Here is a 27,108-nt window from a genome sequence, read left to right as displayed (position 1 = left end):
CAGAACATCTGGCTTCAGATCTTTTCTTGGCTGGTACCTTTACAATTTTCAGGTCTCATTTCAAATGACACCTCATTAAACACGTATTTTCTAGCCATGCTTCCAAGATAGCTACTCAATTTTACTTTTTATGTTTTTATTATACACCCAGCATCTATCACTATCTAAGATTGAGATTCCTCTTTCCCTTTTTTTTTTAAACTTTGTTTATTATCCTTATTCCCACCATACTCAAGGCTGCAAGCTCCAAAAGAAAAGCTTATTCATTGGAATATCTCCAATCCTCAGAACAGTATCTGGCACACAATAGGCACTCAACACACATGTTGTATAAAATCTCAGACTGTAATTACACATGATTATTTAATGCCTGTCTTCTCCCCAGACCTTAAGTACTTTAATCTCCAATTTAGCACCCAATAATATTAAGATATACAGGTTAAATGAATAAATTATGATTATTGAATCCTCAAACTAACTATATATTTATAGTCTGCTTAGATAATTTAGTCAGTTTGTATGACTGAGGTGATATTTTACTTGAACTCATGTTTTCATTTTCCTATTTACATTACCTATTAATCTGGAGGTTTTCTTATGTGTTGATTACTGTATCAGAATGTCTTCAGATACAAGTCATAGAGTCATAGAAGGCCCAATTCTCAGTAGCTTAAGCAAATAAAATATTTAACTAAATTATAAACAAATAACTGGAGTAAGTGGATTCTGTGTTGACATAGGTGCTTAACAATTTCGTCAGAGAACCAGGTTCTTTTGCTCTCCTACTTGGCCATCTTTAGCACTGGGTTTGTCTCCTAGGCTTGTTGCCTCATGACTGAAGGATGGCTGTCACAGCCCCAAGCCTATGTCCTTCCAAAACTATAATCAAGGCAATAAAGAAAAGAAGGGGCCAATTCTACGAAGCTCTCCCAAGAAAGAGAGCTTGATTACATCTTGATGTAACCAAGATGTGGCTCTTGGTTACATCAAGCCTATTTATAGTAGACTTCAACCCCAAAATTTTCCCCAAAGTTGCCAATCTCACTTTCCTTTACGTTTAAGTGACCTGTCAAAGAGTAAAATTTAAGTGTCAAAGGAGAATGGTATAACTGGCTTATGTATAAATCATGATTTATTTCTTGGACGTGAGTTCATCATAAACATCCAAATAAAGATTTTATTAGCAAGGAAGAGACGACAAGAGAGGTTGGGTAGCCAACTAACAGGGTCTGCCACAAACAGCATAAATAACTGATAACCTTTTTCAATTTATTTGCCATTGATGTGAAGCTCTTTACACTGGGAATAAGTAAGTTTTCACAGAGCTTTCATGGATTTATCCTGTATTTATAATGTTTTCCTTTCCAGTTTTTTATTGTCAGAGGAAAAAAAGCATTTTTTTCCACATCAGAGATAAAACTAGAAATTAAGCATTAGTAATGACTTTTTTCTTCAGATGGTACCTTTGAAACTCCAGGGCTAAGGTCAGCAACTTTGTGTACATTGTCTTGTTTTTTTCTTTTTTCTGCACAAGCAAGATGGGCCAATGAACACTGTACTTTCTGCTTGCTGAACATCCGCTGATTGATCTTCCCCAGGAAATCAATTTAGTCTGGGTTTATTCTAAAATCACTGGAAGCAGGGAGAGAACCTCTGAATTACACAGTGTTGGATGTTGCAAAAACAAGCAGAACTTGGTATTTCCTGTGGTTCTTGGTTACATCAAGGTGTACGCCAAATATCTTGAGAACTGTGACTGGTCTTTGATTATTCCTCATTGATTAGCACTTACACTAGAAGGATTGGATATATTCAGATGTTTGTAGGTATTAAAATATTATATATTATGTGATTTTTATGAACAATTTGTCTTGGGTCTTATCCATGCTGTAGGCATTGACCAAAACATTGGTAGAATGTTTTCAGAGACTTCAAAATAGAATTTTCCCCTGTTTGTGAATACCCTGACCCATAGTTATAATTGCTTCAATGTTTGTAACATCTGCTGCTTTCTACTGTAATTTTTTCATCTCCTTATGATACATTAAGGATTGTCTTAGGCTTACTCATTTGGTGGCTTGTAATTAACAGTGACATCAGAGAAAAAAATTAATATAATTTTACTGAAAATAATGTTCTTATAGTTTCAATCACTTTCTTTCTACCATTTTCTTATTGGTGTAATTATCAGCAATTAATTAAGCAGCCACTAAGTAGTACATTAATCTAGGTGCTGAAAGCATTAAAAAATGTAAAGGATAAATAACCTGCTCTCTAGGGTTTTATAAAAATCTAAAGGGATACATTACTTTAGGAAAAAAAAAAAAACTACTCGTAAGTCACCCCAAGCCTTGAGCACTGAACAGAAAATTTCTTAGTGGTCTCTTATCTTCAGTAATGTCTTCCCAGGTCTAAGGCCTTAGGGTCCTTTCTTTAAAATGCATATTGGAAAGACACTGGACTTACATCTACTAAGGATTTGCTTTTGTACATGCTTTGCACAAATGACAGATGGGGGTTTTCCCAAAGCATGGCTTGGCTTCTTAATGGTATGTATGACTGAACAGGATGGTCTTCTCTCTAGCTTCAAGATTTCTGATAGAGCAATCTGCTTGCACAGTCCTTTTCTACTCCGTGTATGATAATCTTCAAACCTGTTTCATGTGTTTTACTGCCAAGAGCTCTGTAATGATCACAAACCCTTGTTTCCTAAGCTTCAGAGATGAGACCTTTTCAGGAAATCATTCTTTAGATATTATCTGATATTGTTGATTCCCATTTCCATCTTATGCTCAAGACCTGCCATTGTCAATTCACCTAAGTAGTACATTTCAAAGAGGTCTGTGCCCTCTGATAGCACTGTCCCAGAAAATTACCATGAAGCTTTTGGGTCTCTCAGCCTGTGATCCAAGCCAGTATGTATGGTATTCGTCTCTTGAACAGTTATTGAATATTCTTGCTTTGCACTCCGAACATGTTCTCTCTGGTTCAGTATAAAGCTTTGTTGCCCTTTCATCTGCATTGTTGTGGATTTGCTTTCTGGCACTTGGGCTCAAAGCGTGGACACACTAATTCCTGAGCATACAGTTTTTATACATTAGATCATTAGAATATCCTTTACAAAAAGTTTATATTGACAAAGGTTAATAAAAACTGTCAGATTTTCTGCTCATGAATTAGTCCATCAAACAAACACTTGCTGGTTCAAGGGCACTTTTTTCCCTTTGAATTTGAGAAACCTAATATTAGCACATCGATTTCTTCCTCTTCAGCTAATTATAATAGTCTGTATATTTGACTGATTTTGACTGACTACTATCATAATACCTGTCAGGTGAGAACTGTTTTTGGGAAGAGTCATTTTCTTGTTTTCCTCAAATGGCATAGATCCTTTCTTAGTGATGAATTCAGTTTATTAAGCCAGGATTTTATTGTTTTTCATTCTTCCAAGGTTTATTTGTTCCCCACATTTTTATTGAAAAAGAAGTTATTTAAATCTTCACATTATAGCTTTCTGATAACATAGCTATTTTTCTCACTTTTTTTCTTTATATTCAGGCTGCTGAATTACATTTGCCTAGAGGAAACTCTCATTTCCTTTTCTCGAATTTTTCATCAAATTCTGTGCAGAAACCTGTCCTTATTTCTATTTATGTTAATGATATGTAGCTTCATGGGGGCTAGTAGGTTTCACGGTCCTCTACCCAAGAGTGCCTTTGTGCCCGAAGCTGTCATATCACTTCCATTTTTTGCTTGGTTAAATCTTAAGGGACAATTGAAGTACAAGTCATTTTTCTGGTTGGCCCTGGTTCACCTCCATAGACTTAGTGTAAGATGCACTTTACCACATGGTGTATCTCAGCACAGTGTCACCTATATCATCAATGTCTTGATGGACAGAGAATCTTGGGGTAGGATCTCAAAGGATAAAGTTTTATTTTTCAAAATCCAGAAATATCAGAAACATTTCTCAGTACAAGTCCTTTTATTTAGCTCATTGGATACCATATGATTTTAAATGAAAGCATTTAAAAATATTTTACTGCATAACTTTTTACAGTAACTCTTTTAGTTAAGAGACAGAAGTGAGTGAAAATTCTGAGTAGGTTTTACTAGCAGGTTAAGCATGTTCTCCAGGCAAATCTCAACTATTCATGTTAAATTAAAGTACTTAGAGGCAGAATAGTGAATGATCTAAAATACTTTTTATCTCACTTTCATTAAAAATATTTACTCTTAAAGCTGGACATGTCTCAAGATTTAAAAATTTACATCAAAAAGTCAAGCCAGAGACTTCCCCGGTGGTCCAGTGGTAAAGAATCTGCCTTACAATGCAGGGGACACAGGTTCAACCCCTGGTCAGGGAACTAAGATCCCACATGCCGTGGGGCAACTAAACCCACACACCACAACTACTGAGCTCACGTGCCTCAACTAGAGCCCGCATGCCACAAACTACAGAGCCCACGGGCTCTGGAGCCCTCATGCCACAACTAGAGAAGAGAAAACCCACATGCTACAACTAGAGAGAAGCCCACACATTGCAATGAGAGATCCTGCATGCCTCAACACGTACCACAACTAAGACCTGATGCAGCCAAAAAAAAGTCACGCCAACTTAGAAACACTTGAATTAGGGGTAAAGGAGGAAGGTTGCTCAGATCTCCCCCCTAGAATACAAGGTAAATATATGCCCCTCATGCTGCTCCATTATTCGCTTTAATTATCTCCATGTTGGGTATAGAGCATGTCTTCTTAGATTGACTCTTCTCACATCTCATGTAGAAGAGGGGAGGTTAAGAGTTGGAGCTTGGAAAGGTCTTATGAATGCAAAGTAAATAGAATTAAGATGTTAACAGAACTGTGATTATACAGATTATGTGTTGTCAATAATGAGACTGTACTTCAACTAGGAAAGTACTTGTATGGAAATATCACTATCAAAGAAAAAAGCAAACTTTGTCTTCATAACACAAGTGAACACAATTGAAAATTAGTATCAAGGAATTTTAGAATTTTTACAGATATTGTGATAAAATGATTCTTCCATTTTGTTTTGATCTTAAAATATAAGAAATGGAGCTACTCATTATAGTTAAAAAAAAACTCTGAACAGTAACTGCCATTGTACCATATCTTAAATAAAACTTATTTCTTAAAACAGACAAGTGTGAGCCATAATATATCTTTTAATGTTCTTTTTAGGTAAATAGGACCTCATTTCCATACTTGAGAGCAAAGAAGCTTAATATTTTCAATGTAAGTTTAAGACGTGTTGCTTAGCAATATTCAAATGAGAGAGTCCCTCCTCCAGAACTGGATATAAAACAATTGTCCATGTGAATGTGTGTTAGATTCAGTAAAGGAAGAGATTTCTTAGCACTTAAATTATAACCAGATATGAGACCATGTAATCAAATGAGAACAATCTAAACTCAGTAAATTCTGTGCAGATTAAGTTAGCTACATATCACTAATTGTATATGTATCATTAGGTATGGTTCATAATCATTCACCAACCTCTCCTCATAAAGTGCCTGGTAGCCTCTTTATAGAATTGGCATGTAAAAACAAGGCCTCTCAGTCCTTGTCTAGATCCTATTTTCGTGCATTTTTTTCCCTTCTATCTTTAGCCCAATTTTCCTGGCTTTCATGCCGTCACCAGTTCTTAATGTCCCTTTGCAAAGGCTTGATGTATTTTAGTACAGAGCTTACCAGGAAAATCTGCTACTCCTGTAGTTGCCTTTCAAGCTTCATTGCCCACTCTTGGTGTCTGAACATCTGTTGGTTTTATTATGCATTACTTGTTCAGTTAGTCTTGGTCCTCTCTTTGTGCAGCCTTTTATCTCTTCTCAAGAATCCCTTTATTTTTGGTAATTGGCCCTCCAAAGGATAGGGCCTTAAATATGGTAGCTCCATAATAAACTGTATTGAATACATGTTGAATAAATAGTCTTAGACTTGATGCAGGACATGCAAAACACTCTTAAGCTGTAGGAAGAAATACTAGATTTTCTGCTTATTATCAGTTGTAAATCCCATCCTTTATTTACTTTAGTGTATTTTATAGTGTAGACAATACATTCTCATACATTACATGGATAGGTCTTCTAACTAGGGGGCTAAAGTCTCAGTAACTGTTGGCAGAGTAATTTCTCTTGTCTCATCTCTTTCTGGTCTGGTCAGTCTGGCTCCAATGGCCATTCTGCTGTGGTAGGCTCCACCTACCACAGGCTGACCAGTTCAGCACGATAGCCAGTACTGGGGTCACAATGGTCACTCCATCTTTTCAGCCTGTCTTTTAAGCAGTTCTTACTGCTCTTTGCTGTGATATGTGCTTTTTATATTGGCAAAGTCATCATAATGGAAAATGTTTATTTATTTTGCCCCTGTATTGATTCAGAAGGGGTAGTTACAATGACTACTTTCTTGAAGTATACAAAAAAAACACATCTTTATCTATGATGTCTTCATGTTTTTAAAACCCTTCACAAGCCTCCCTTCCTCCAAATCCTTTGTGATACAGATAAAAACATTTATTTAAAAAATGAGGAAATAGCAATTATACAGCAAGAGAAAGAGTCAAAATCTTTTAAGGTAAAAGATGTGTTCCAGGGGCTTCCCTGGTGGCACAGTGGTTGGGAGTCCGCCTGCCGATGCAGGGGACATGGGTTCGTGCCCCGGTCCGGGAAGATCCCACATGCCGCGGAGCGGCTGGGCCCGTGGGCCATGGCCGCTGGGCCTGCGCATCCCGAGCCTGTGTTCCACGGCGGGAGAGGCCGCAGTGGTGAGAGGCCCGCGTACCGCAAAAAAAAAAAAAAAAAAGATATGTTCCAGGAAAGTTGTATACAGATAAAACTTTCAAAAATGAAGTCCTACTTTAAAAAATGTATCAAGAGAGCTTGCTAATTTATTTTCATTTTAATATTTTTATAAAGCAAAGAATCAATTTCATATAAATGACCATTCTTCTTTATTTTATTTTACAGGGTTTGCTTGAACTCAGGTATATCTTCACTAGGCAGTAGTTTTCTGTCTTATTCCTTTTAACAGGAAATACAAAAAGTACAGTTATATAAAGTCCTAAAATTTTTACACAAAATTTGAACAGAATGACACCGCTCAATCTGGCATTATCTTGATGACTTTGAGACAGAGTACCTGTGACCTTTTGTTCTAATTCTGCTTTGTAATTTAGCCAAGTTATCTTTAATAGGGATTCTCTGTCTTGATTAATAAAACATCACCATTCAACTAGTTCAATCTAGAAATACTAGTGTCATCTTTTAGTCCTTCTTCTTCCTTATAATTCATATCTAGTTAGTTGTTTGTTTGTTTGTTTTGTTTTTTTTTGTTTTTTGCGGTACGCGGGCCTCTCACCGTTGTGGCCTCTCCCATTGCAGAGCACAGGCTCCGGACGCGAAGGCTCAGCAGCCATGGCTCACAGGTCTAGCCGCTCCGTGGCATGTGGGATCTTCCCGGACCGGGGCACGAACCCATGTCCCCTGCATCGGCAGGCGGACTCTCAACCACTGCGCCACCAGGGAAGCCCATCTAGTTAGTTATTGTGTCTTGTAAATTATACATTCATAACAATTTTCAATTTTCCTCCCTCTTTATTCCAACCACTATTGCCCTAATTAAAGCCATATGACCTTTTTGGTCTATAGCAATTATGCCCTAACTGGTCTTCCTGTTATCAGTCCTCCTGTCCTTCAAGCTTTCCTTCACACTGTTTCAATAATATTTTCTAAAACATGTATGTATTTTATTATTCCTCTATTTAAATCAATCAATGTCTGTCTTTTAATTACTACAGAAAAAGCTTCAAATTTCCTGACACGCCACCCAACTACCACCACAATTATTCCTGAGAAACCTGGCCCCTCCACTGCTTCTTGCCCCCATTCCAAACTGTCCACATTTGTGTAAACATTCCTATTCACTTCCCCAAATTTCTGTGTCTTTTTCTCTTTCTGTTTCCTCTATCTGGATCTTCCCCCCCAACTGTCTGCCTAATGAAATCTTTTAATATTTGTTCAACTTATCTTCTTTGTGATGCTTTCTCCAGACCTCTGCTTTTTGGTACTTCCACATTTCTTTTACAGACTTTTGCCACATGATTTAATGCACTGAATAGCAAGGAAGCATGAGTCTGTCTACCCTGTCAAAAGGGAAGCTCTTCGAAGGCAAGAGGTCTGTTATTTTGAGATTTGAATGTCCATGTTCATTATAAAGTCAATTAATCAGTATATGAGATTTTGTACCCCATGATCCTCTGAGTAGTTAGGTATGTCTGAGACTTTTTTTTAAAAAGTACTTGGTTACATTATTTACCATGTACTTGGTACCTCAAATTCAGAGACTTACTTCTTAATCAAGACATAATCTTGATGAATTGGGAGATTGGGATTGACATATATACACTAATATGTATAAAATGGATAACTAATAAGAACCTGCTATATAAAAAAATAGAGTTCTAAAGTTCAAAACTAAAAGACACAATCTATAACTTTCAAGAAGCACTTTTCCGAGTGTTAGTATATGGTGACCTAATTTGATGTTTAATTCTGTAGTCAGATTTAAACTAAGACAGCACTGTTCTAGGCCTCTTAGTCCTTACAATCATATAAGAGAGAAGAATATGTCTGGAATCTGGATGTCAAATCTGACAACAAAATCTATACATGCTTCAGGATTTGAGTTACCCTGTCAATTTTATTAGTATCTTAAATTTAGTTATGAACTTCTCATTTTAAAAAAGCAGTTAAAATATTATTTAATATGAAATTTCAAGTGTATCTATATAGACATATAGCCAAAGAATCTAGTAACTACTCCTAAATATATTGTTCATTATTTCCTATCTTATTTTATCCTTTTAGTAGATCATACTTGTTGCAATTGTAATGAACATTTTATTTTATAATATTTTTATAATAATTCTAAATACTGTTCTCCAAGGTTGTAAATAATATGCATAGTAGAAAAATCTTACATGCATTGTTCCATAACTTGAAAAGTTGCTTTAAGTTATACATTTATAAAAATAAAAGAGAAGAAAATAAAAGCCTTGAAAAGAAAAAGAAAATAATTATGACATTTTCCAGTTAGAAAATGGATTTGAAAATGCTGCTTTTTCTAAAATGAACAATTTATTTTCAGACTTGATAGAATTTTATTTTTATGAAGCTTTTTGATCAAATTAGAAGATCAGTAGATACTTCTACCTTATATATCAGACTCAGATTAATTTATTCTCCTTAGAACCATTTCATTGTTGGAGAAATTAGTGAAAATATCATCAATACATTAATGTAGAGGATTTTTACAAAGCAAACATAGTAAGGGTATAACATGTTTTATTCATAATACTAAACTTGTATCCATTCTAGAGCAGTTAAATACAGTGAGGTTTCAAAAAACATCTCATAGAAAATGAAATAAAAGATAACTAAATAAAAGATTTGCCTCTTTTAAAATAATGTGTAATGTCAGAATAAGAGAATAAAAACATCTTGAATAGTTTTACTGACTCATTTTTCATTGAAGCTGAAATGAGTCAATGGTGAGGGTTCTGTTTTAAAAATAACAGACTAGTATAATTTTACAAATTATTAGCTTTTTGACAGCTTGAGACTTAACTCCTTGAAACAATAACCAAAGAGATCAGTGGAATGATTTGGTTCATGAGTTAAGTTGAGATCGTATTATTGACAGATGATAGTTTGGGTCTCAAGTTTTAGCCTTCTACTCCTGCTCACATTTCCCCCAAGTCCCATTCAAAAGAAGGTTGAGAGTGTATTTATATATCTCCAGAGAAACCTACATTGTTCATTTTTAAGTATGATCAGACGTTCCATAACATTTGCTATGAGAAAAAAATTTTCATTTCCTAACCACTGGTTCTTCACCATCACTGACTTAATTGATTGCACCATTGGCCTGTACAGAACTCCATTTAAAGGAGATAACTATTGAAGCATCAAAAATACTCAGGCAAAGGCAGATTTTTTGTGAGGGCAGTAATGATGTGGATCTCAAGCATGATGTTAAAGTCCCCACAGAGTGGAAGAAAGGAAGCGGTTAAGTGTCAATTCTTTTTAAAAACAGGCACTCAGATAAAACAAATACTTCTCAATTAGATAATGATGTTAAATAGGGAAAACGACAAATGAGAGCAGAAAATTAGAAAACAAAGCCAGAATTACTCTAATAACATTAAAAATAATAAAAGTAAACAAACTATATTGGAAAAGGATGTATAAACTTACAGTTGTTGTATAAGCAGCTTCTGGATCATCTTCTAGCACTCGGGAGAGACCAAAATCAGAAACTTTGCATACTAAGTTGCTGTTGACCAATATATTCCTAGCTGCTAGATCTCGGTGAACATAACCCATATCAGAAAGGTACTTCATTCCTGATGCAATGCCTCGGAGCATACCAACTAACTGGATGACTGTGAAGTGGCCATCATGTTTCTGAAAGAGAATCACAGTTATTTACATTGATTTATTTTACTGTAGTGCGTGTGAATGCATGCATGCATGCATGTGTGCCTGTTTGTGTAGGTGTGTGTGGTGTATTAAATGAAATTCCTGAATTTATTTTACTGGATCCAATGAATGTAAGTATCAACTTTGCTGATCATTGACTGTGTTCATAACAAAAGGTAAAAATTTGTTGGAGATTTAAAGGAAAGGAAAATCTAGCTTGAAATGATGAAGGAGGGAAAAGAAAGGAGAGAAGAGAATCAACCAAATTAAATTCCAGAAAAAATGATTTCAAAAACTTTAAGTAACAAAAGGGAACTAAAATCGAGTAAGACAGTAGCAAAGACTTCCAAGAAAAGAGAATTCACTTTCCGTAGTAGTGAGCTCCCAAGGCAGTAAAACCTAGGATGTGATGAAAGCTGTGTGATTGCTGGAAATATAGTGAAAAATGATCAACGAAAAAGAAAAATTGATTGCATAAATGAGTTTAGGAAAGTTGCAGGTGAATGGAAAAAAACCCACATGCAAACAGAAAATAACTAGATTTTCCCAATCTTTCCTTATAAAGTTGACTCTGAAAAAACCTGGGTTTGAACTGTGAAGGTCCACTTATACGTGGAGTTTTTTCAATAAATACACAGTTGGCCTTCCTCATCTGTGGGTTCCACCAGCCGGCAGATAGTGTACAGTACTATGTTTACAGTCCTGGGTTGGTTGTATCCAAGGATGCAGAATCCACGGATACACAGGGCTGGCTATGGAACTTGAGCATCTGCGTGTTTTTGTATCTGAGGCAGGTCTTGGAACAAATCCCCGACGGATACCCAGGGAAAACAATATAGAGCAAATATAAAGAAAGGTGTTGGCAATTGACTGAAAACAGGACTATTTTATTATAGTTCCCAGTGGGAAAATTAAAAGAAATATGAATAACAAGCCAAGCACAGCACTGGTATGTAGTAATCAATCCCTTGACTATTTATGCCTCTCACCTTGATTTAAAAAAATATTTTTAACTGAAGTATAATTGATTTACAATATTGTGTTAGTTTCAGGTGTACAGCATAGTGATTTAGTATTTTTTGCAAATTATACTCCAGTATAGGTTATTACAAGATGATGGGTATACAGTATATCTTTGTTGCTTATCTATTTTATAAATAGTAATCTGTATATATTAATCCCATACCCTTAATTTGTCCCTCGCCCCTACACTCTCCCCATTGGTAACCACAAATTTGTTTTCTAAATAAAAATAATATATTTTTTTAAAAAGTAAAAAAAATCCAGTTGTCATTCATACAAGATGTGTGCACCAATAAGACCAGATAAAAATAGTACAACAGTACAAATGTAGAGAAAATGAATATAAAAATAATTTAAGTTTGAAAAGTAATGCATATTGTTCTATTTAGTTATTTGGAGATTGTTGTCATTAATGGGGTTATTGAGAAACATAAGATTATCAAGTTGGTTTCACACATCAGGTAACATTTATTTATGAATGATATTAAAAATGAATATCTATTAAGAGACTAGAGGACTACATTACCTAATACAGTGTGATAGAGGCATACATAAGAGTATCTCAAAATCTGCAAAGTTAAAGCAGTTTTCATGGATATATGATTTAAAACTATAGAGTAGCTTAAACACAGTGATGATTTGACCATATCACAGTGACATGGTCTCCTATACAATGATGATTCATCAGTCAGTTAAATAAATAAACTTATATTACAAACAGAATAAACTTCTTCTTACTTTATCAACATACGTCCCTGATAGCTCTCTGATAATATCTGCCAACTCAAGTGCAGAGTAAGGAAAAGAACACTCTCTTAAAAGAAACATTCTACAGCAAGAGTATCCATTTAAGCAGGCTCTTCTGTATAATTAATGTATAAAAGATAACCTAGCAAAGAAAATCTTTGGTGTTATTAGCTCTTTATGTTTCCCATCCATCTTCTTAGACAGTGCACAATTAGATAAAATCTGCCTCTTCTCTCATGTACCCTACCTACCTCTTCTCTATTAGGAATCTCAAAGCCTTTGAAAGCACAAATTCTTTTGGACTAGAAAGGATTACACTAATTTTAAAGAGATGGTTCTTTTACATATTAGTAAGTGAAGTTGTCTGGTATCAACAGTTCTTGTCAAGGCAGAATTTCTGTATAGTAGGAAATGTTAATGGACGATCTGAATACTAAAGAGTGCCTCAGTTTCCTTATCTGTACAATGAGAATAGTAAATCTAACTCAGAATTATAGTGAGAATCACATACAAAACACATAGCACAGCCCATCATTTATTTTAATAATAGTCATTATTTAATAAAAACTTATAATCATAAGTAGTTTTTGTCATTTTAATATTAATCAGAAAATTCTCCACTCACTTTCCTGAAAAATCAGTTGGCAACAGAAACTCCTACATTATATAGAGAAATAGTTACTTAACACCAGGTTGAAATTTAACTTCCTATCTTGTTCTGAGGGTGGCACAAAGCACCAAGTTATTTCTTTAAAAAAAAGACTATTTTTTGGAACACTTTTAGGTTCAAAGCAAAATTAAGAGGAAGGTACAGAGATTTCCCATATACCTTCTGCTCCCCCACACATGCATAGCCTCCCCACACGATTATCAACATCCTTCACTGGAATGGTACATTTGTTACAACTGGTGAATCTGCAACGACAAATCATAATCGCCTGAAGTCCATGGTTTGAACATTAGGATTCATTCTTGGTGTTGTACATTTTATGGGTTTGGACAAATGTATAATAACATGTACTCACCGTTACATTATCACATACTGTTTATGTATAGTATCATATATCAACAACATAGTATTTTCACTGCTCTAAAAAGTCTCTGTGTTCCACCTGTTTATCACCCCTGTCACTCCCCTCCCCTGGCAACCACTTATTTTTTCATGGTCTCATCGTTTTGTCTTTTCCAGAATGTCATATGGTTGGAAGCAGTATGCAGCCTTTTCAGATTGGCTTCTTTCACTTAGTTATATGCATTTAAGATTCCTCCATGTCCTTTCATGGCTTGAGAGCTCATTATTTTTAGTGGTGAATAATATTCCATTGTCTTTATGTACAGTTTATTTACCCATATACTTACTGAAGGACATCTTGGTTGCTTCTAAGTTTTGGCAATTATAAATAAAGCTGCTGTAAACATCTCTGTTTATAGACTGTTTATAGCAGTTTATATAGCTGAAGGCTTTTATGTGGACATAAGTTTTTGACTCCTTTGGCTAAATACCAAGGAGGGCAATAGCTGGATCGTATGGAAAGAGTATGTTTAGTTTTTGTAAGAAACTGCCTAAACTGTCTTCCAGTGTGGCTGTACCATTTTGTATTCCCACCAGCAATGAAGGAGAGTTCCTGTTGCTCCACATCCTCACCAACATTTGGTGTTGTCAGTGTTACTGATTTTGGCCATTCTGATAAGAGCAAAGTGGTATCTCATTTTAATTTTCATTTCCCTGATGACATATGACGTGGAGAATCTTCATGTCCTTATTTGCTAACTGTATATCTTCTATTGTGAGGTTTCTGTTAAGGTGTTTGGCCTTTTCTTTTTCTTTCTATTGTCGTTTATTTCCTTTCAGCTTGCTTTTAAAAAAACTGAAGTATGGTTGATTTAAAATATTATATTAGTTTCAGGTATACAATGTAGTAATTCAGTATTTTTATAGATTACACATACAAAGTTGTTATAAATATTGACTATGATTCCTGTGCTGTACATTATACCCTTGTAACATTTATTTTATACCTAGTAGTTTGACCCATTTTTTAATTGTGTTGTTGATTTAATAGTTTTTGTATATTTTGGATAACAGTCCTTTATCATATGTGTCTTTTGAAAATAGTTTCCCCAGTCTGTGGCTTCTCATTCTCTTGACATTGTCTTTTACAGAATAGAAGTTTGAAGTTTTAATGAAGTCCAGCTTATCAATTATTCCTTTCTTGCATTGTGTCTTTGGTGTTGTATCTAAAAAGTCATTGCCATATCCAATGTTGTCTAGGTTTTCTCCTATGTTATCTGCTAGGAGTTTAATGATTTTGTGATTCACATTTAGATTTGTGATTTATTTTGAGTTAATTTTTGTGAAGGGTGTAAGGTTCTGTGTCTAGATTCTTTTTGTTTTTGTTTTTTTTTTTGCATGTGGATGTCCAGCTGTTCCAGTGCCATTTGTTGAAAAGACTATTTTTTCTCCATGGTATTACTTTTGCTCCTATGTTAAAGACCAGTTGACTATGTTCATCGTAGCCTCTCTATTCTGTTCTATTAATCCATCTGTCTATTCTTTCACCTGTATCACACTGTCTTGATTACTATAATAAGTCTTGAAGTTGAGTTGTGTCATCCCCAACTTTGATCTTCTTCAGTAATGTGTTAGCCATTCTGGGTCTTCTGTCTCTAAACTTTAGAATCAGTTGGTTAATATCATAAAATAACTTACTGGGATTTGATTGGGATTTTATTGAAATTGTAGATCAACTTGGGAAGAACTACATCTTAATAATATTGAGTCTTCCTATCCACGAACATGGCATATTTCTCCATTTATTTAGTTCTTCTTTGATTTCATAACAGTTTTGTAGTTTTCCTCATTTAGATCTTAGACATACTTTGTTAGATTTACACCTAGGTATTTCATTTGTGGGGTGCTAATGTAAATGGTATTGTTTTTAATCTCAAATTCCACTTGCTCGTTACTGGTATGTAAGAAAGCAAATGACTTTTGTATATTAACCTTGTATCCTACAACCTTGTTATAATTGCTTATTAGTCTAGGCTTTTTGGTCAGTCCTTTCAGATTTTCTACATAGATGACATGTCATCTGCAAATAAAGACTATATTCCACCCCCCCACCAACTTCTTGTCTTACTGCATTAGGTAGTACTTCCAGTACGATACTGAAAAGAAGTAATGAGAGTGTACCTTCTTGCTTGTTCCTGATCTTAGTGGGACAGCTTTAAGTTTTTCACCATTAGTATGATGTTAGCTGCAGGTTTTTTGTTACATAGGCTTTATCAAGTTTAGGACATTCTTCTCTATTCCTACTTTACTGAGAGTTTTTATCATGAGTTGGCATTGGATTGTGTCAAATGCTTTTTCTTCACCTATTGCTCTGATCATATGATTTTTCTTTTTTAGCCACTTGATATGATGGGTAACAATTGATTTTGGAAAGTTAAACCAGTCTTGCATACTGAGGTAAATCCCACTTGGTTGTGAGGTATAATTCCTTTTTACAGTGTTGGCTCTGATTTGCTAAAATTTTGCTCCAAGTTTTTTCTTAATGGTTTTATTGAGGTATAATTCACATACCATATAATTTATGCTTTTGAAGTATACAATGTAGTCATTTTTAGTGTATTCACAGAGTTGTGTAACCATCACCATAATCAATTTTAGAACTTTTTCATCATTCCCCCCCAAAACCCTACATTAACTAGCAGTTACTCCCCATCTCCCCCAATTCCCTCCAACATTCATAGGCAACTACTAATCAACTTTCTATCAACTACTAATTAACTTTCTATCTCTATCTCTTGCCTATTTTAGGTACTTCATATAAATGGAATTACACAATATGTGGTCTTTTTGACTATGTTCTTTCACTTAGTATAATGTTTCAAGGTTCATGTTGTAGCATGTATCAGTATTTTTAATGAAGAAAAATATTTTATTAATTTTGTTTATCTATTCATCAGTGACAGACATTAGAGTTACTTCCACTTTTTGGTTATCATGCAAGATATATATATATAGATATATATATTTCTTTTTTTGTTACATTGTTTTGTGTGTGTGTGTGTGTGTGAGAACTTTTAAGTTCTACTCTCTTAGCAAATTTCAATCATACAATACAGTGCTAGCAGCTACAGTCACCATGTTATACACTATATCCTCAGAACTTACTCACCATATAACTGATAGTTTGTACCCTTTTTACAAACCTTTGCCTATTTTCCCAACTCCCCCCTCCAACCCCGCCTGCTGGCAACCAGTTTTCTATTCTCTGTTTCTATGAGTTCAACATTTTTTTTGATTCCACATGTAAATGATATCATGCAGTATTTATCTTTCTCTGACTTATTACTCAGCATAATGTCCCCCAGGCTCATCCACATTGTGCTAAATGGCACGGCTTTCTTATATTTTTTTAAGGCTGAATAATATTTCATTATATATATTCCAAATTTCCTTAATCCATTCACCCATCAACAGACACTTAGGTTGTTTTCATACCTTGGCTGTTGTGAATAATGCTGCAGTGAACATGGGAGTAGATATCTCTTCAAGATAATAGTTTAGTTTCCTTATATCCAGAAGTGAGATTGCTGGATTACATGATAGCTCTATTTATAATTTCTTGAGGAAACTCCATACTGTTTTTCATAATGGTAGTACCAATTTACATTCCCACCAACATTGTACAAGGGTTCCCTTTTCTCCACAGCCTTGCCAGCATTTTTACTTTTGTCTTTTAGATAACAGACATCCTTACAGGTGTGAGGTGATATTTCATTGTGGTTTTGATGTGCACTTCCCTTATGATTAGTGATGCTGAGCATCTTTTCACCTACCTGTTGGTCATTTGTATGTCTTCTTTGGAAAAATGTCTATTTAGGTCCTCTGTCCATTTAAAAATTGGATCATTTGTTTTTTTATTGAGTTGTATAAATTCCTTGTACATTTTGGATATTAACCCCTTATTGGATATACGGTTTGCAAATGTTTTCTCCCATTTCATGAGAGAAACCCATATATGCATGGGTTTATTTCTGGGCTCTCTCTTCTGTTCCATTGGTCTATGTGTTTGTTTTTATGTCAATACCATACTGTTTGATTACTATAGCTCTGTAAATAGTTTAAAATCAGGAGTGTGATGCTTCCAGGTTTCTTCTTCTTTCTGAGGATTGCATTGGCTATTTGGGGTCTGTTTACAGTTTTCAGTGTAAGATCTTTCACCTCCTTGGGTAAATTTATTTCTAAGTATTTTCTTCTCTTTTGATAAAACTGTAAATGGATTTTCTTCATTTCTCTTTCTGATAGTCATTGTTAGTGTATAGAGATGAAACTGATTTCTGTATATTGAGTTTGTATCCTGCAACTTTACTGAATTCATTTATTAGTTCTAAAAGTTTTTATTTGGTGGAGTCTTTAGGGTTTGGTATATATAATATCATGTTATCTGCAAATACAGTTTTCTTTTTTCCTTCCAATTTGGATGCCTTTTACTTTTTTTTTTTTCTTGCTTAATTGCTCTGGCTAGGACTCCAATACTCTGTTGAATAAAAGTGGCAAGAGTGGGCATCCTTGTCTTGTTCCTGATCTTAGAGGAAAAGCTTTCAGCTTTTCACTCTTGAGTATGATGTTAGCTGTGGGTTTGTCATATATGACCTTTATTATGTTGAGGTTCATTCCCTTTATTCTCATTTTGTTTAGCTTTTTTTTTTTTTTTTTTTGCGGTACGTGGGCCTCTCCCGTCGCAGAACACAGGCTCTGGATGTGCAGGCTCAGCGGCCATAGCTCATGGGCCCAGCCGCTCCACGGCATGTGGGATCTTCCCAGACCAGGGCATGAACCCATGTCCCCTGCATCGGCAGGAGGACTCTCAACCACTGCACCACCAGGGAAGCCCCTGTTTTGCTTTTTTAAAATAATAAATGATACAGAATTTTGTCAAATGCTTTTTCTGCATTTATTGAGATGATCATATGATTTTTATCCTTCATTTTGTTAATGTGGTGTATCACATTGATTGAATTGTGGATGTTGATCATCCTTGCATCCCAGGCGTAAATCCCACTTGATCATGTGTATGATCCTTTTGATATACTGTTGAGCTCAGTTTTCTAACTTTTTGTTGAGGATTTTTGCATCTATGTTCATCAGGGATATTGGCCTGTAGTTTTTTTGTTTGTTTTTTGTTTTACCTCCTGTAGTGTCCTTGGATGGCTGTGTTATTAGGGTAATGCTGGCCTTATAGAATGTGTTTGGGAGTGCTCCCTCTTTTTCTATTTTATGCAAGTTATTTTAAAATTATTTTAACTATCCTTATCACCAACATTTGAAGAGATGTGAATTAATTGCTTTCATATCAGCAACATAGCAATCATGGTTCTAATAACAACACATGGCACCATGAAAAAATGAGATTTTGGTGTTTGAAAAGAATATAAACTACTTTCTCCATTTTCTATGATGGGTCTATACAATGTAGTAAATTTATTTCTAATTCACATGGCCAAGACCTTTTCAGGGGTCCATAAGGTCAAAACTATTTTTTATAAGAGAACTAAGACATGCATCTGCCTTTTTTTTCACTTTGTTGATATTTTCACTAGTGGTACAAAACTCTGGTGGGTAAAAGTTCAGGAGTCTTAACACAAATCAAGGCAATAGCACCAAATTAACCTATATTAGTATTCTCATATTCTTATCTGCTACATGAACAATAAGAACAAAAATAGTTTTATATAAGAATGTACTTGGTGAAGCAGTAAAACTCATTGATTTTGTTAAATGTTGATCCTTGATTACACATTCTCAGGATGAACATCTGTGGGGCATAGGAGAAAACAGGATTGGGCAGCAACAGAAGTTAAAGAATAGTAGTGCATTCACAACAGAGGCCTTGGAATATCCCATGGAATGTTCTGGATCTGGACTAACTCTTCAGAGTTGGTCTAAATTGAGGAAAAGGGTCTGAGCCCTTATATTCCCACATCAATTAATTATTGGATGCAGGCTACCCCTGTAAAGGTGTCATGGCTTTGGGTGAGATGGCTTTCTCTAGCCAAAACCATTTTTCAGAAAGGGGCTCAGCTAAGAACTATCAGCTTCCAAATTTCCGGAAACCATAGAAATATGGGAGTTGACCCTGAGAGTTCTCCCCAGTAAAGTTCCTTCATGCAAATATTCTTTTAAGAATCTTCTTCACAGGGAACCCAACCTGTGACAATTTATCTATCTATCTATCTATCTATCTATCTATCTGCTGTTTATAAAATGTGTGCTTGATTAAAGAGAATCTCCCAAAATAGTTGTATATTCTTTTGGGAACTCATAAACCTCAATTGTTGCCACAGTCTTATAGGGAAAAAATATCTAACATTCCTTAAACACTAAACACCAAATGCAGTTATAAGCTCATTAGAGGTATTATCTCATTTAATCCTTGAAACAACTCTGATATAAGGGTAGTTACTGTCTCCACCTTATAGATGGTCAAACTTAAGGAGAAACAGATGTAATAACCTAGTAGATAGTGAAGTCAGGACTTGAATCCAGGTAGTCTAATTCCAGAGCTTGTATTACTAATTGGAGTTACCTGGAAAATTGTTGGTCCTAAGTGTGCCATAATGACCCAGTCTGGGCTAGTTTAGGCAGCATAATTTAGCTTAATAAAGCAAGGTATGAAAGAGCTCTTAGACCATTAAACCAAAATAAACAAAGAACAATCTAGATAAACCAACAAATGAAGATCTATTTATCCATGACTGGCTGAAAGGAATAACCCCGCTTATTCATACATGAGGTATGGCAAAAATCTGTTTCTCTACAAGTGATGCAACTCTCTCCTTCAAACAAATTCTATATTCCTTTTTCTAGCCCTTGTCAACATAAGCCTCCTCAAGTGTAGTTTAGGATATATTGGTTTTCTTGAATATGGTGGATGGTTAATAAATAGTGACTGAATTAAATAACCTTTGATACTATCTTATAGTGCACTGGTTGCTATTACTACATTATTCTTATTGCCTTGTATAAAAAAGAATGTTTTTTTTTTTAAGGTAGGACGCTGGTTTTCTTCCTTTTATGTAGCCATTCTATCATAGCATCCACTATACTGCCATGCCTTGTGTCAGCACTCAATAAATATTAATTCAAGTTGAACTGAATTGTTTATGAGGGGAGGAGAAAAATGTGAGAGTGCTGAGATTTAATATCTTTGGGCTGCCTTCTAGAGATTAATCAAAAAGAAACTATGAATTTTTTTAATGACATATGTTTTTTTCCCAGGAAGGCAGATTCAAATAAAAGAGAGCGAATGTGGCATCTTTACACACTGCATCTCAGAGCTTAGTAGCTGGAATTCAGTTTGTCTTAATTCTTCTTTTTCTTTCCTTTCTCAGACCGACTGTTAAGAAACATGGAGTTTAACATCTAAGTGACAGAGAGGGTGAGCCTGATTGGAAGGTGGTTTCTGAAAGCTGCACATAATAATATCTGCTACTTCTGACAGAGCTCCACACAACCTCCTCTCAGGCCGTGGAGCACAACATCTCCCAGATTTGAGCAGTCACTGGCATGTCACATTGTCTCCACAGTAATGAAAGCTCTGGATGATGGTTTTCAAAACCCTACCTTGTGGGTTGTGCCCCACGGACAGTTTAAGCCTCTCAGTGTCCATTCATCCTAGGGTGAGCTCAAGTACTTAGTCTGTGCTTAGTGCAAATGTGCTATGTTGTCCTGAAGTCATCACATTATTGTCTAACAACGTTTTTTATTTTTAAGGATTTATTTATTATTTATTTATTTATTTTTGGCTGCATCAGGTCTTAGTTGCAGCTTCCGGTCTCTTCGTTGCAGCACATGGGCTTCTCTCTAGTTGTGGCATGTGGGTTTTTTCTTCTCTAGTTGTGGCATGCAGGCTCCAGGGTGCATGGCCTCTGTAGCTGTGGTGCGTGGGCTCCACAGCGTGTGGGCTCTGTAGTTTGTGGCACACAGGCTATCTAGTTGAGGCACATAAGCTCAGTAGTTGTGGTGCATGGGCTCAGTTGCCCCATGGCATGTGGGATCTTAGTTTTCTGACCAGGGATCAAACCTGCGTCCCCTGCATTGGAAGGAGGATTCTTTACCACTGGACCACCAGGGAGTCCCACAACGTTTTGTTTTTTTTTTTAAAAAAAAACAAATATATTCAATTTTTTTTTTTTTTTTTTTTTGCTGTATGCGGGCCTCTCACTGTTGTGGCCTCTCCCGTTGTGGAGCACAGGCTCCGGACACGCAGGCTCAGCAGCCATGGCTCACAGGCCCAGCCGCTCTATGGCATGTGGGATCTTCCCGGACCGGGGCACGAACCCATGTCCCCTGCATCGGCAGGCGGACTCTCAACCACTGCGCCACCAGGGAAACCCTATTCAATGTTTTGAAAATACAAATATCACCCTGTCAATCATTTGCTTAAAATCCTTCAAAGACCTTCAAAGACAGAATATAGTATTCAATACAAAGACATGACCTTTGCTGAAAGAATGAACTTGGGGTTTCAGCAAGACCTCCAGAAGATATGATGCTTATCATGAAAAACTTAGGTGGCAAAAGACTAGAATGGCATTCCTGGAAGAGGGAACCATAAAAGCAAAGCATATTAGAGAAGAAATAACATGTTGTAGGGGTGAATTAAACACCAAAAAATTGAATCAGGATAAGATGTGAGACTAGAGATAAAAGGGTGGAATGGTGGTTGCCAGGGGCTGGGGGGGCGGGGGTATACGGGGAGTTACTCATCAATGGGCATAAAGTTTTAGTTAAGCAAGATGAATAAGCTCTAGAGAGCTGCTGTACAACACTGTACCTATAGTGAACAATACTATATTGTACACTTAAAAATTTGTCAAGAGAGTAGATCTCACGTCAAGTATAATTACCAGAATAAAGTAAAATGGAAAAAAAATTTGGATTCACAAGTTCATGTAAAAAATGCAAACTTATCTAGGGGAATTAAAATAGTATCTGTGAATCACATATTAGTATGAATTAGTCTAACTTTATATCCAGCTGAGATCTGTGGCAGTGAGAGAATGGCAGCTTAGATTAGGGTGGGGTGAAGGTCCAGGTTACAGGCGATTCTATGTAGTGGAAAAAGGCCTACCCTGTGGATGAGAGGAGAAGCCTGGGGAAGGTGTCTTACCACATGGAATTAAAAACAATAAAAGTTGAATATCTGAGGACCTGGGAAGTGGATATGAAGAAAGGGGTGGATTCCACAGAAAAATGGCATTAAAATTTTTTTTGCCCAAGAAAAGGCATGTAGAGGGGGAGGAAAACACACTCTTTCTTTTTTTGAAGGAAACTACAGGCCCCCTTTCATATTGAAAGTTACATCCTTTAGCTGTAGTCTGTGTTAAAGAGGCTTTTATGGCTCTGCCTAGGGACTTAAGCGAAGCTCTAAAAGAAATATTTATGGGAAAATGCATTCTGAGTTCTCAACCATTGATTTATAAGTGACTTTGCAGAAAACAGTCCTTGGAGGATTACTTCTACAACTTAAGCTTAAAGTTAAAATTCAGTTTTTATATGTTTCTAAATCAGAGAGTTGACCATGCTATGACTTTTAAAAATGTTCCTGAATTAGAAAAAGAAACAGCTAAGGCTATATATAGATTTGAAAAGATCAGATCATTTGATCATTCTGGTTTTAAAATAACCACTGAACAAATAAAAGTCAGTATCTCCTTTTTACTCAAGTCTTGGTTCTTGTGGCCTCCCCAATTGAAAATCTTACTATAATTTCCCATAGAATATTTATTAAATCCTTCAAGGCTTTATTCTTTTGTAGAATCATGGATTTGGACTTAAGCTAGGCACAGAGTTATATTTTTATTTATAGAAGGGAGAGGTCACCAGGAGGGGAATCAGAAATTTCCATCAGTAGGACACTAAAAATGTCATTTCTAATACACCTAAAAAATATAGGAAGAAAAGTGAATATGGATTTGTGAAACATGGAAATTGGATTTTGAATTATATTTTAAGACATTAAAGTGAATATGAATATATAATATAGCTTTAACTTACAAAGCTTTCTACTGAATTTGATTTTTTTTTTTTTTTGCTTAGGTTTATATAAAGATAAACTACAATAGCTATTGTGTGCTGCACTTAAATAAAGTCAAGAAAATTTAAACTTTTTTTGTTTGGCATCTGGGGCAGGGCGTCACAGAGTGCCAAGATCCTGATGAAGCATTATTAGAGTGCATCGGAATTACTGGGAAGGTTTTCGCAAAATATATCTGCCTGGGTATGCATGTGTATTTTGTAAAATCTCGGTAGGATGGCAACTGATTTCCAGCCATAGTTGAGAACCACAAGTTTTGAGTCTAAATCTAAAATCTAAATCTAAATCTAAATCTAAATCTAAATCTAGTTTTGTAAATCTAAAATCTCCTGTATGGTCCAAATGAGGGGTTAGGAATGACTACAGAGGAGTTCAGGAAAATGCATAGAACTTCTCTATATATCACTATAGTTATAAATTACATACCAATTAAAAAATTTCAATGTAAAACCTTATATGAAAAACTAGAATGAATAGGAATTTAGAAAATACAATTTCATGGTACCAGGTGCTACAAGTGACACAACACACATTTACAGTACTAAAATGTTTAAAGGCTATTGTAAATTGATGCTCTAACTCCTAATTTAAGCATAAAACGTTCAGCCATTCATATGCTTTGTTCCAAGTACACTATGCTTTCATATATTTGGATGTTTATTGTCACATTATTTTTAGAATAGTCTTTGTCATTAAGCTGGCACAGGCGTGATAGTAATAACATTCATCAACATGAAGTTTCACATATTTTCTTCTGAAAAACATGTAATTAAAGGGATGTAATTCAACTGTGACTTTTATGGTTTAAAAACAGATATTGGTGGATAAATGTAATTCACTTTCTTTCCACTGTTGAATATAAAATGCACGTGATGTGGATAATTGTGCTCTTATACCCCAGCACAAACATAACTCCACAAAACACAATTTACAAGAAAAGTGTGCTAATAAAACACAGCTCTCATTATTGATATATAACTAGCATAAGGTAAAATGCCATCTTTACTAGATTTATAATTTGAGTACATAAATATTTAAAAGATCCCTTTAATTTTTTAAATTAATATTTGCTTTACATTTGTTCAAGGAAAATCTTCAAATGACACACATTGCTTTTGAAATGCTGATATGCACTTATATGTATTATTTAAATACTCATATTTGTGAGGTATATCCAGATTTTTTTTTATGGTGAAAATTAAAAATATTTTTAGCCACTAGAAAAAACAGACCAAGAAGTAACAGAAAAACAATTTTAAAACTCTTAGTGACATCGTCTGAAATATATTATAATAATAATAGATAACATTATGGAGACCTTAATATGTGCCAGACATTATCTAGGGATTTTAGGTCTATTAGCTATTCACTACAGTAAAGTCACAATGACTATAGGAAGTAGTTATTGCCTATTCTTGACCTTGTTTTGTGGATGCCAGGCATCCTTGAATATTCTCTTTTGCTTAAATGTTTTATCCAAACCCCCAGCAAATCCCATTGGCTCTATGTTCAAAATACATCACAGAATCTACCATTTTCCATCAGCTCAACCGCAACTATCCTAATCTAAGCCACCATCATCTCCTTACCTGGATTATTGCAAAAGCCTCCTGATTTCCCTGCATCCATCTGTATCTCACTAGAGTCTCTTCTCAATACAACAACCAGAGCAATCCTTTTAAAACATAATCAGATTATGTTGTGCCTCTCCTCCAAACCCTACAATGGCTTTCTGTCTTACCCAAAGAAAATTCAAAGTCATTTTAGTGGCCTACAAGATCCTATCTCAGTGTTTTCCAACCTGGATGCATATTGGGCTCAAATGAGGGAACTTTTAATAAATATTGATGCATGTGTCCCGCCCCAAGAAATTCTGCTTTAATTCTGCTTTAATTCATCTGGGGTGCAGTCTGGAACCTGGGATTGTTAAAAGCTCTCTAAATTGAATGATTATAATGTGAAGCCAAGGTTGAGAACCATTGCCCTCTAAGGTTTGATCCCCTTTCTGCCTCCACCCACTCTCTGACTTCAGCTCCTACTGTCCTTCCCCTTGCATACTCCATTCTAGCCATAATGATAGGGTTACTGCTGTATTTTATCATCCCTACTGCAGAGTAAAAGGGTCATTATTAATAATTATGAAGAGATAATAGGCATGGCTTAGCACTGACCTAGGAAAAACAAGCATATAGTCATTGAGCATAAAGACTTACTTTGCTGTTCTACAGGTATAAAATGCTCCCACCTCAGGGCACTGGTACTTTCTGTTTTTACTCTCTGGATTATTTTCCCCCTGGTACCCACTTGGTTTGTTCCCTCACCTTATTGCCATCTTTACTCACATGCCACTTTTCAGAGAGACCTTCCCTGTCCACTCAACTTAATATCGAAACCCAATCTCACATCCACTTCTACTTCTCCTGTTTTATTCTTCTCTACTATCTGATGTACCATATATTTTGTTCTTTATCTCTCTTCCCACTGGTTTTTAATTTCTATTTTGATTGCTTCTATATTCCAAGCTCCAGAATAGTGCCTGCCCTACTATAGTTTGTCAACACATATTTGTGCAAAAAAATAAATGAATGATGAATAATTTATCAGCCATTTAACACTGGGCCAGTTAACTAATTTGCTTTGCATCAGCTTCCTCATTGGTAAAGAGGGGATAATAGTAACACCTACCTCACAATGTGGTTGTAAGCACTAGGTGCTTACCTAGTGCTTACCATGTTTAAGGCATGGGATTGGAATAATGCCTGACTCAGAGAGAGCACACATAAATGTTAGCTACATTACTTAATTAAAGATACTCATCTTTGTTTTTACTTTAGCTACTGACTCCTAGACCACACCTGGAAATTGTCATCCCTGAAATTACCTCACTTCAGAAATCCTAAATGTCAGTCTAAGGTGTTGGCAAACTGACTCTCTGAAGAAAAATAAAGCGGGGCTTCCCTGGTGGCACAGTGGTTGAGAGTCTGCCTGCCGATGCAGGGGACAGGGGTTCGTGCCCCGGTCTGGGAAGATCCCACATGCCGTGGAGCGGCTGGGCCCATGAGTCATGGTCACTGAGCCTGCGTGTCTGGAGCCTGTGCTCCGCGACGGGAAAGGCCACAGCAGTGAGAGGCCCGCGTACCGCAAAAAATAAAAAAATAAAATAAAGCAAACAAGCTCTGATGTGTAGCATTTGCCAATTTCTGTGGTGTAAATACTCCCATCATGGCCAATTTCAAGCGACTACCTATTTAACAACCAGCTCCCCAGATTCCTGACTATTTAATCATCACCTCTTACAAGCTGGTATGATCTGGCTCTAACAAACCACTGCCAATATCCTACTTTCTGGCCACGTTCTTTTCCTTAGCTCTCCCACCTTCATACACAGCTATACTTGCTCTTCTACCTAATAAAGACTTCCAGCCCATAACAGCCTAACAGCCTCTTTATTTCTAGTCTAACGGCCTCTTTATTGCCTCCTTTGTCTAACCTGGCTTCACTGGTTGCTTACTTGAACTACCATCCCAATTCCCCTGCAGTATTCTTGTTCTATTGTACCTGTTCTACAAACAATAGCCTCTTTTATCTCCAGTCTTACATTGCAGAGGGGAGGGGAGCGGTCAATTGTTCCTGCAGGAAATCACAGAAGTATGCACACCACTGCCAAAACACATGTTCTCCAGCATCACCTGTAAGTCAGCAGAACTAGTTAATCATTTTGTTTTCTC

At 35.8% G+C, this 27,108-nt stretch overlaps 1 protein-coding gene across 4 annotated transcripts in view; it reads right to left on the bottom strand.

The window, feature by feature from the left end:
• EPHA6 (EPH receptor A6) overlaps positions 1-27,108 on the bottom strand; it is a gene marked incomplete at its 5' end in the record, with an annotated part of 867,182 nt that overhangs the window by 101,801 nt on the left and 738,273 nt on the right. For all 4 annotated transcript variants that reach the window (XM_081234488.1, XM_081234490.1, XM_081234489.1 and 1 more), the window contains one exon: positions 10,278-10,487. In XM_081234488.1, coding sequence (XP_081090614.1) covers positions 10,278-10,487 — 210 coding nt within the window. The remainder of the gene's footprint in view (positions 1-10,277; positions 10,488-27,108) is intronic.

This window comes from Mesoplodon bidens (genome assembly GCF_964165515.1).
Source record: "Mesoplodon bidens genome assembly, chromosome: 5".
NCBI lineage: Eukaryota > Metazoa > Chordata > Mammalia > Artiodactyla > Ziphiidae > Mesoplodon > Mesoplodon bidens.
The sequence above is the reverse complement of the archived record's forward strand: the minus strand, read 5'-3'. Positions and strand labels throughout refer to the sequence as shown.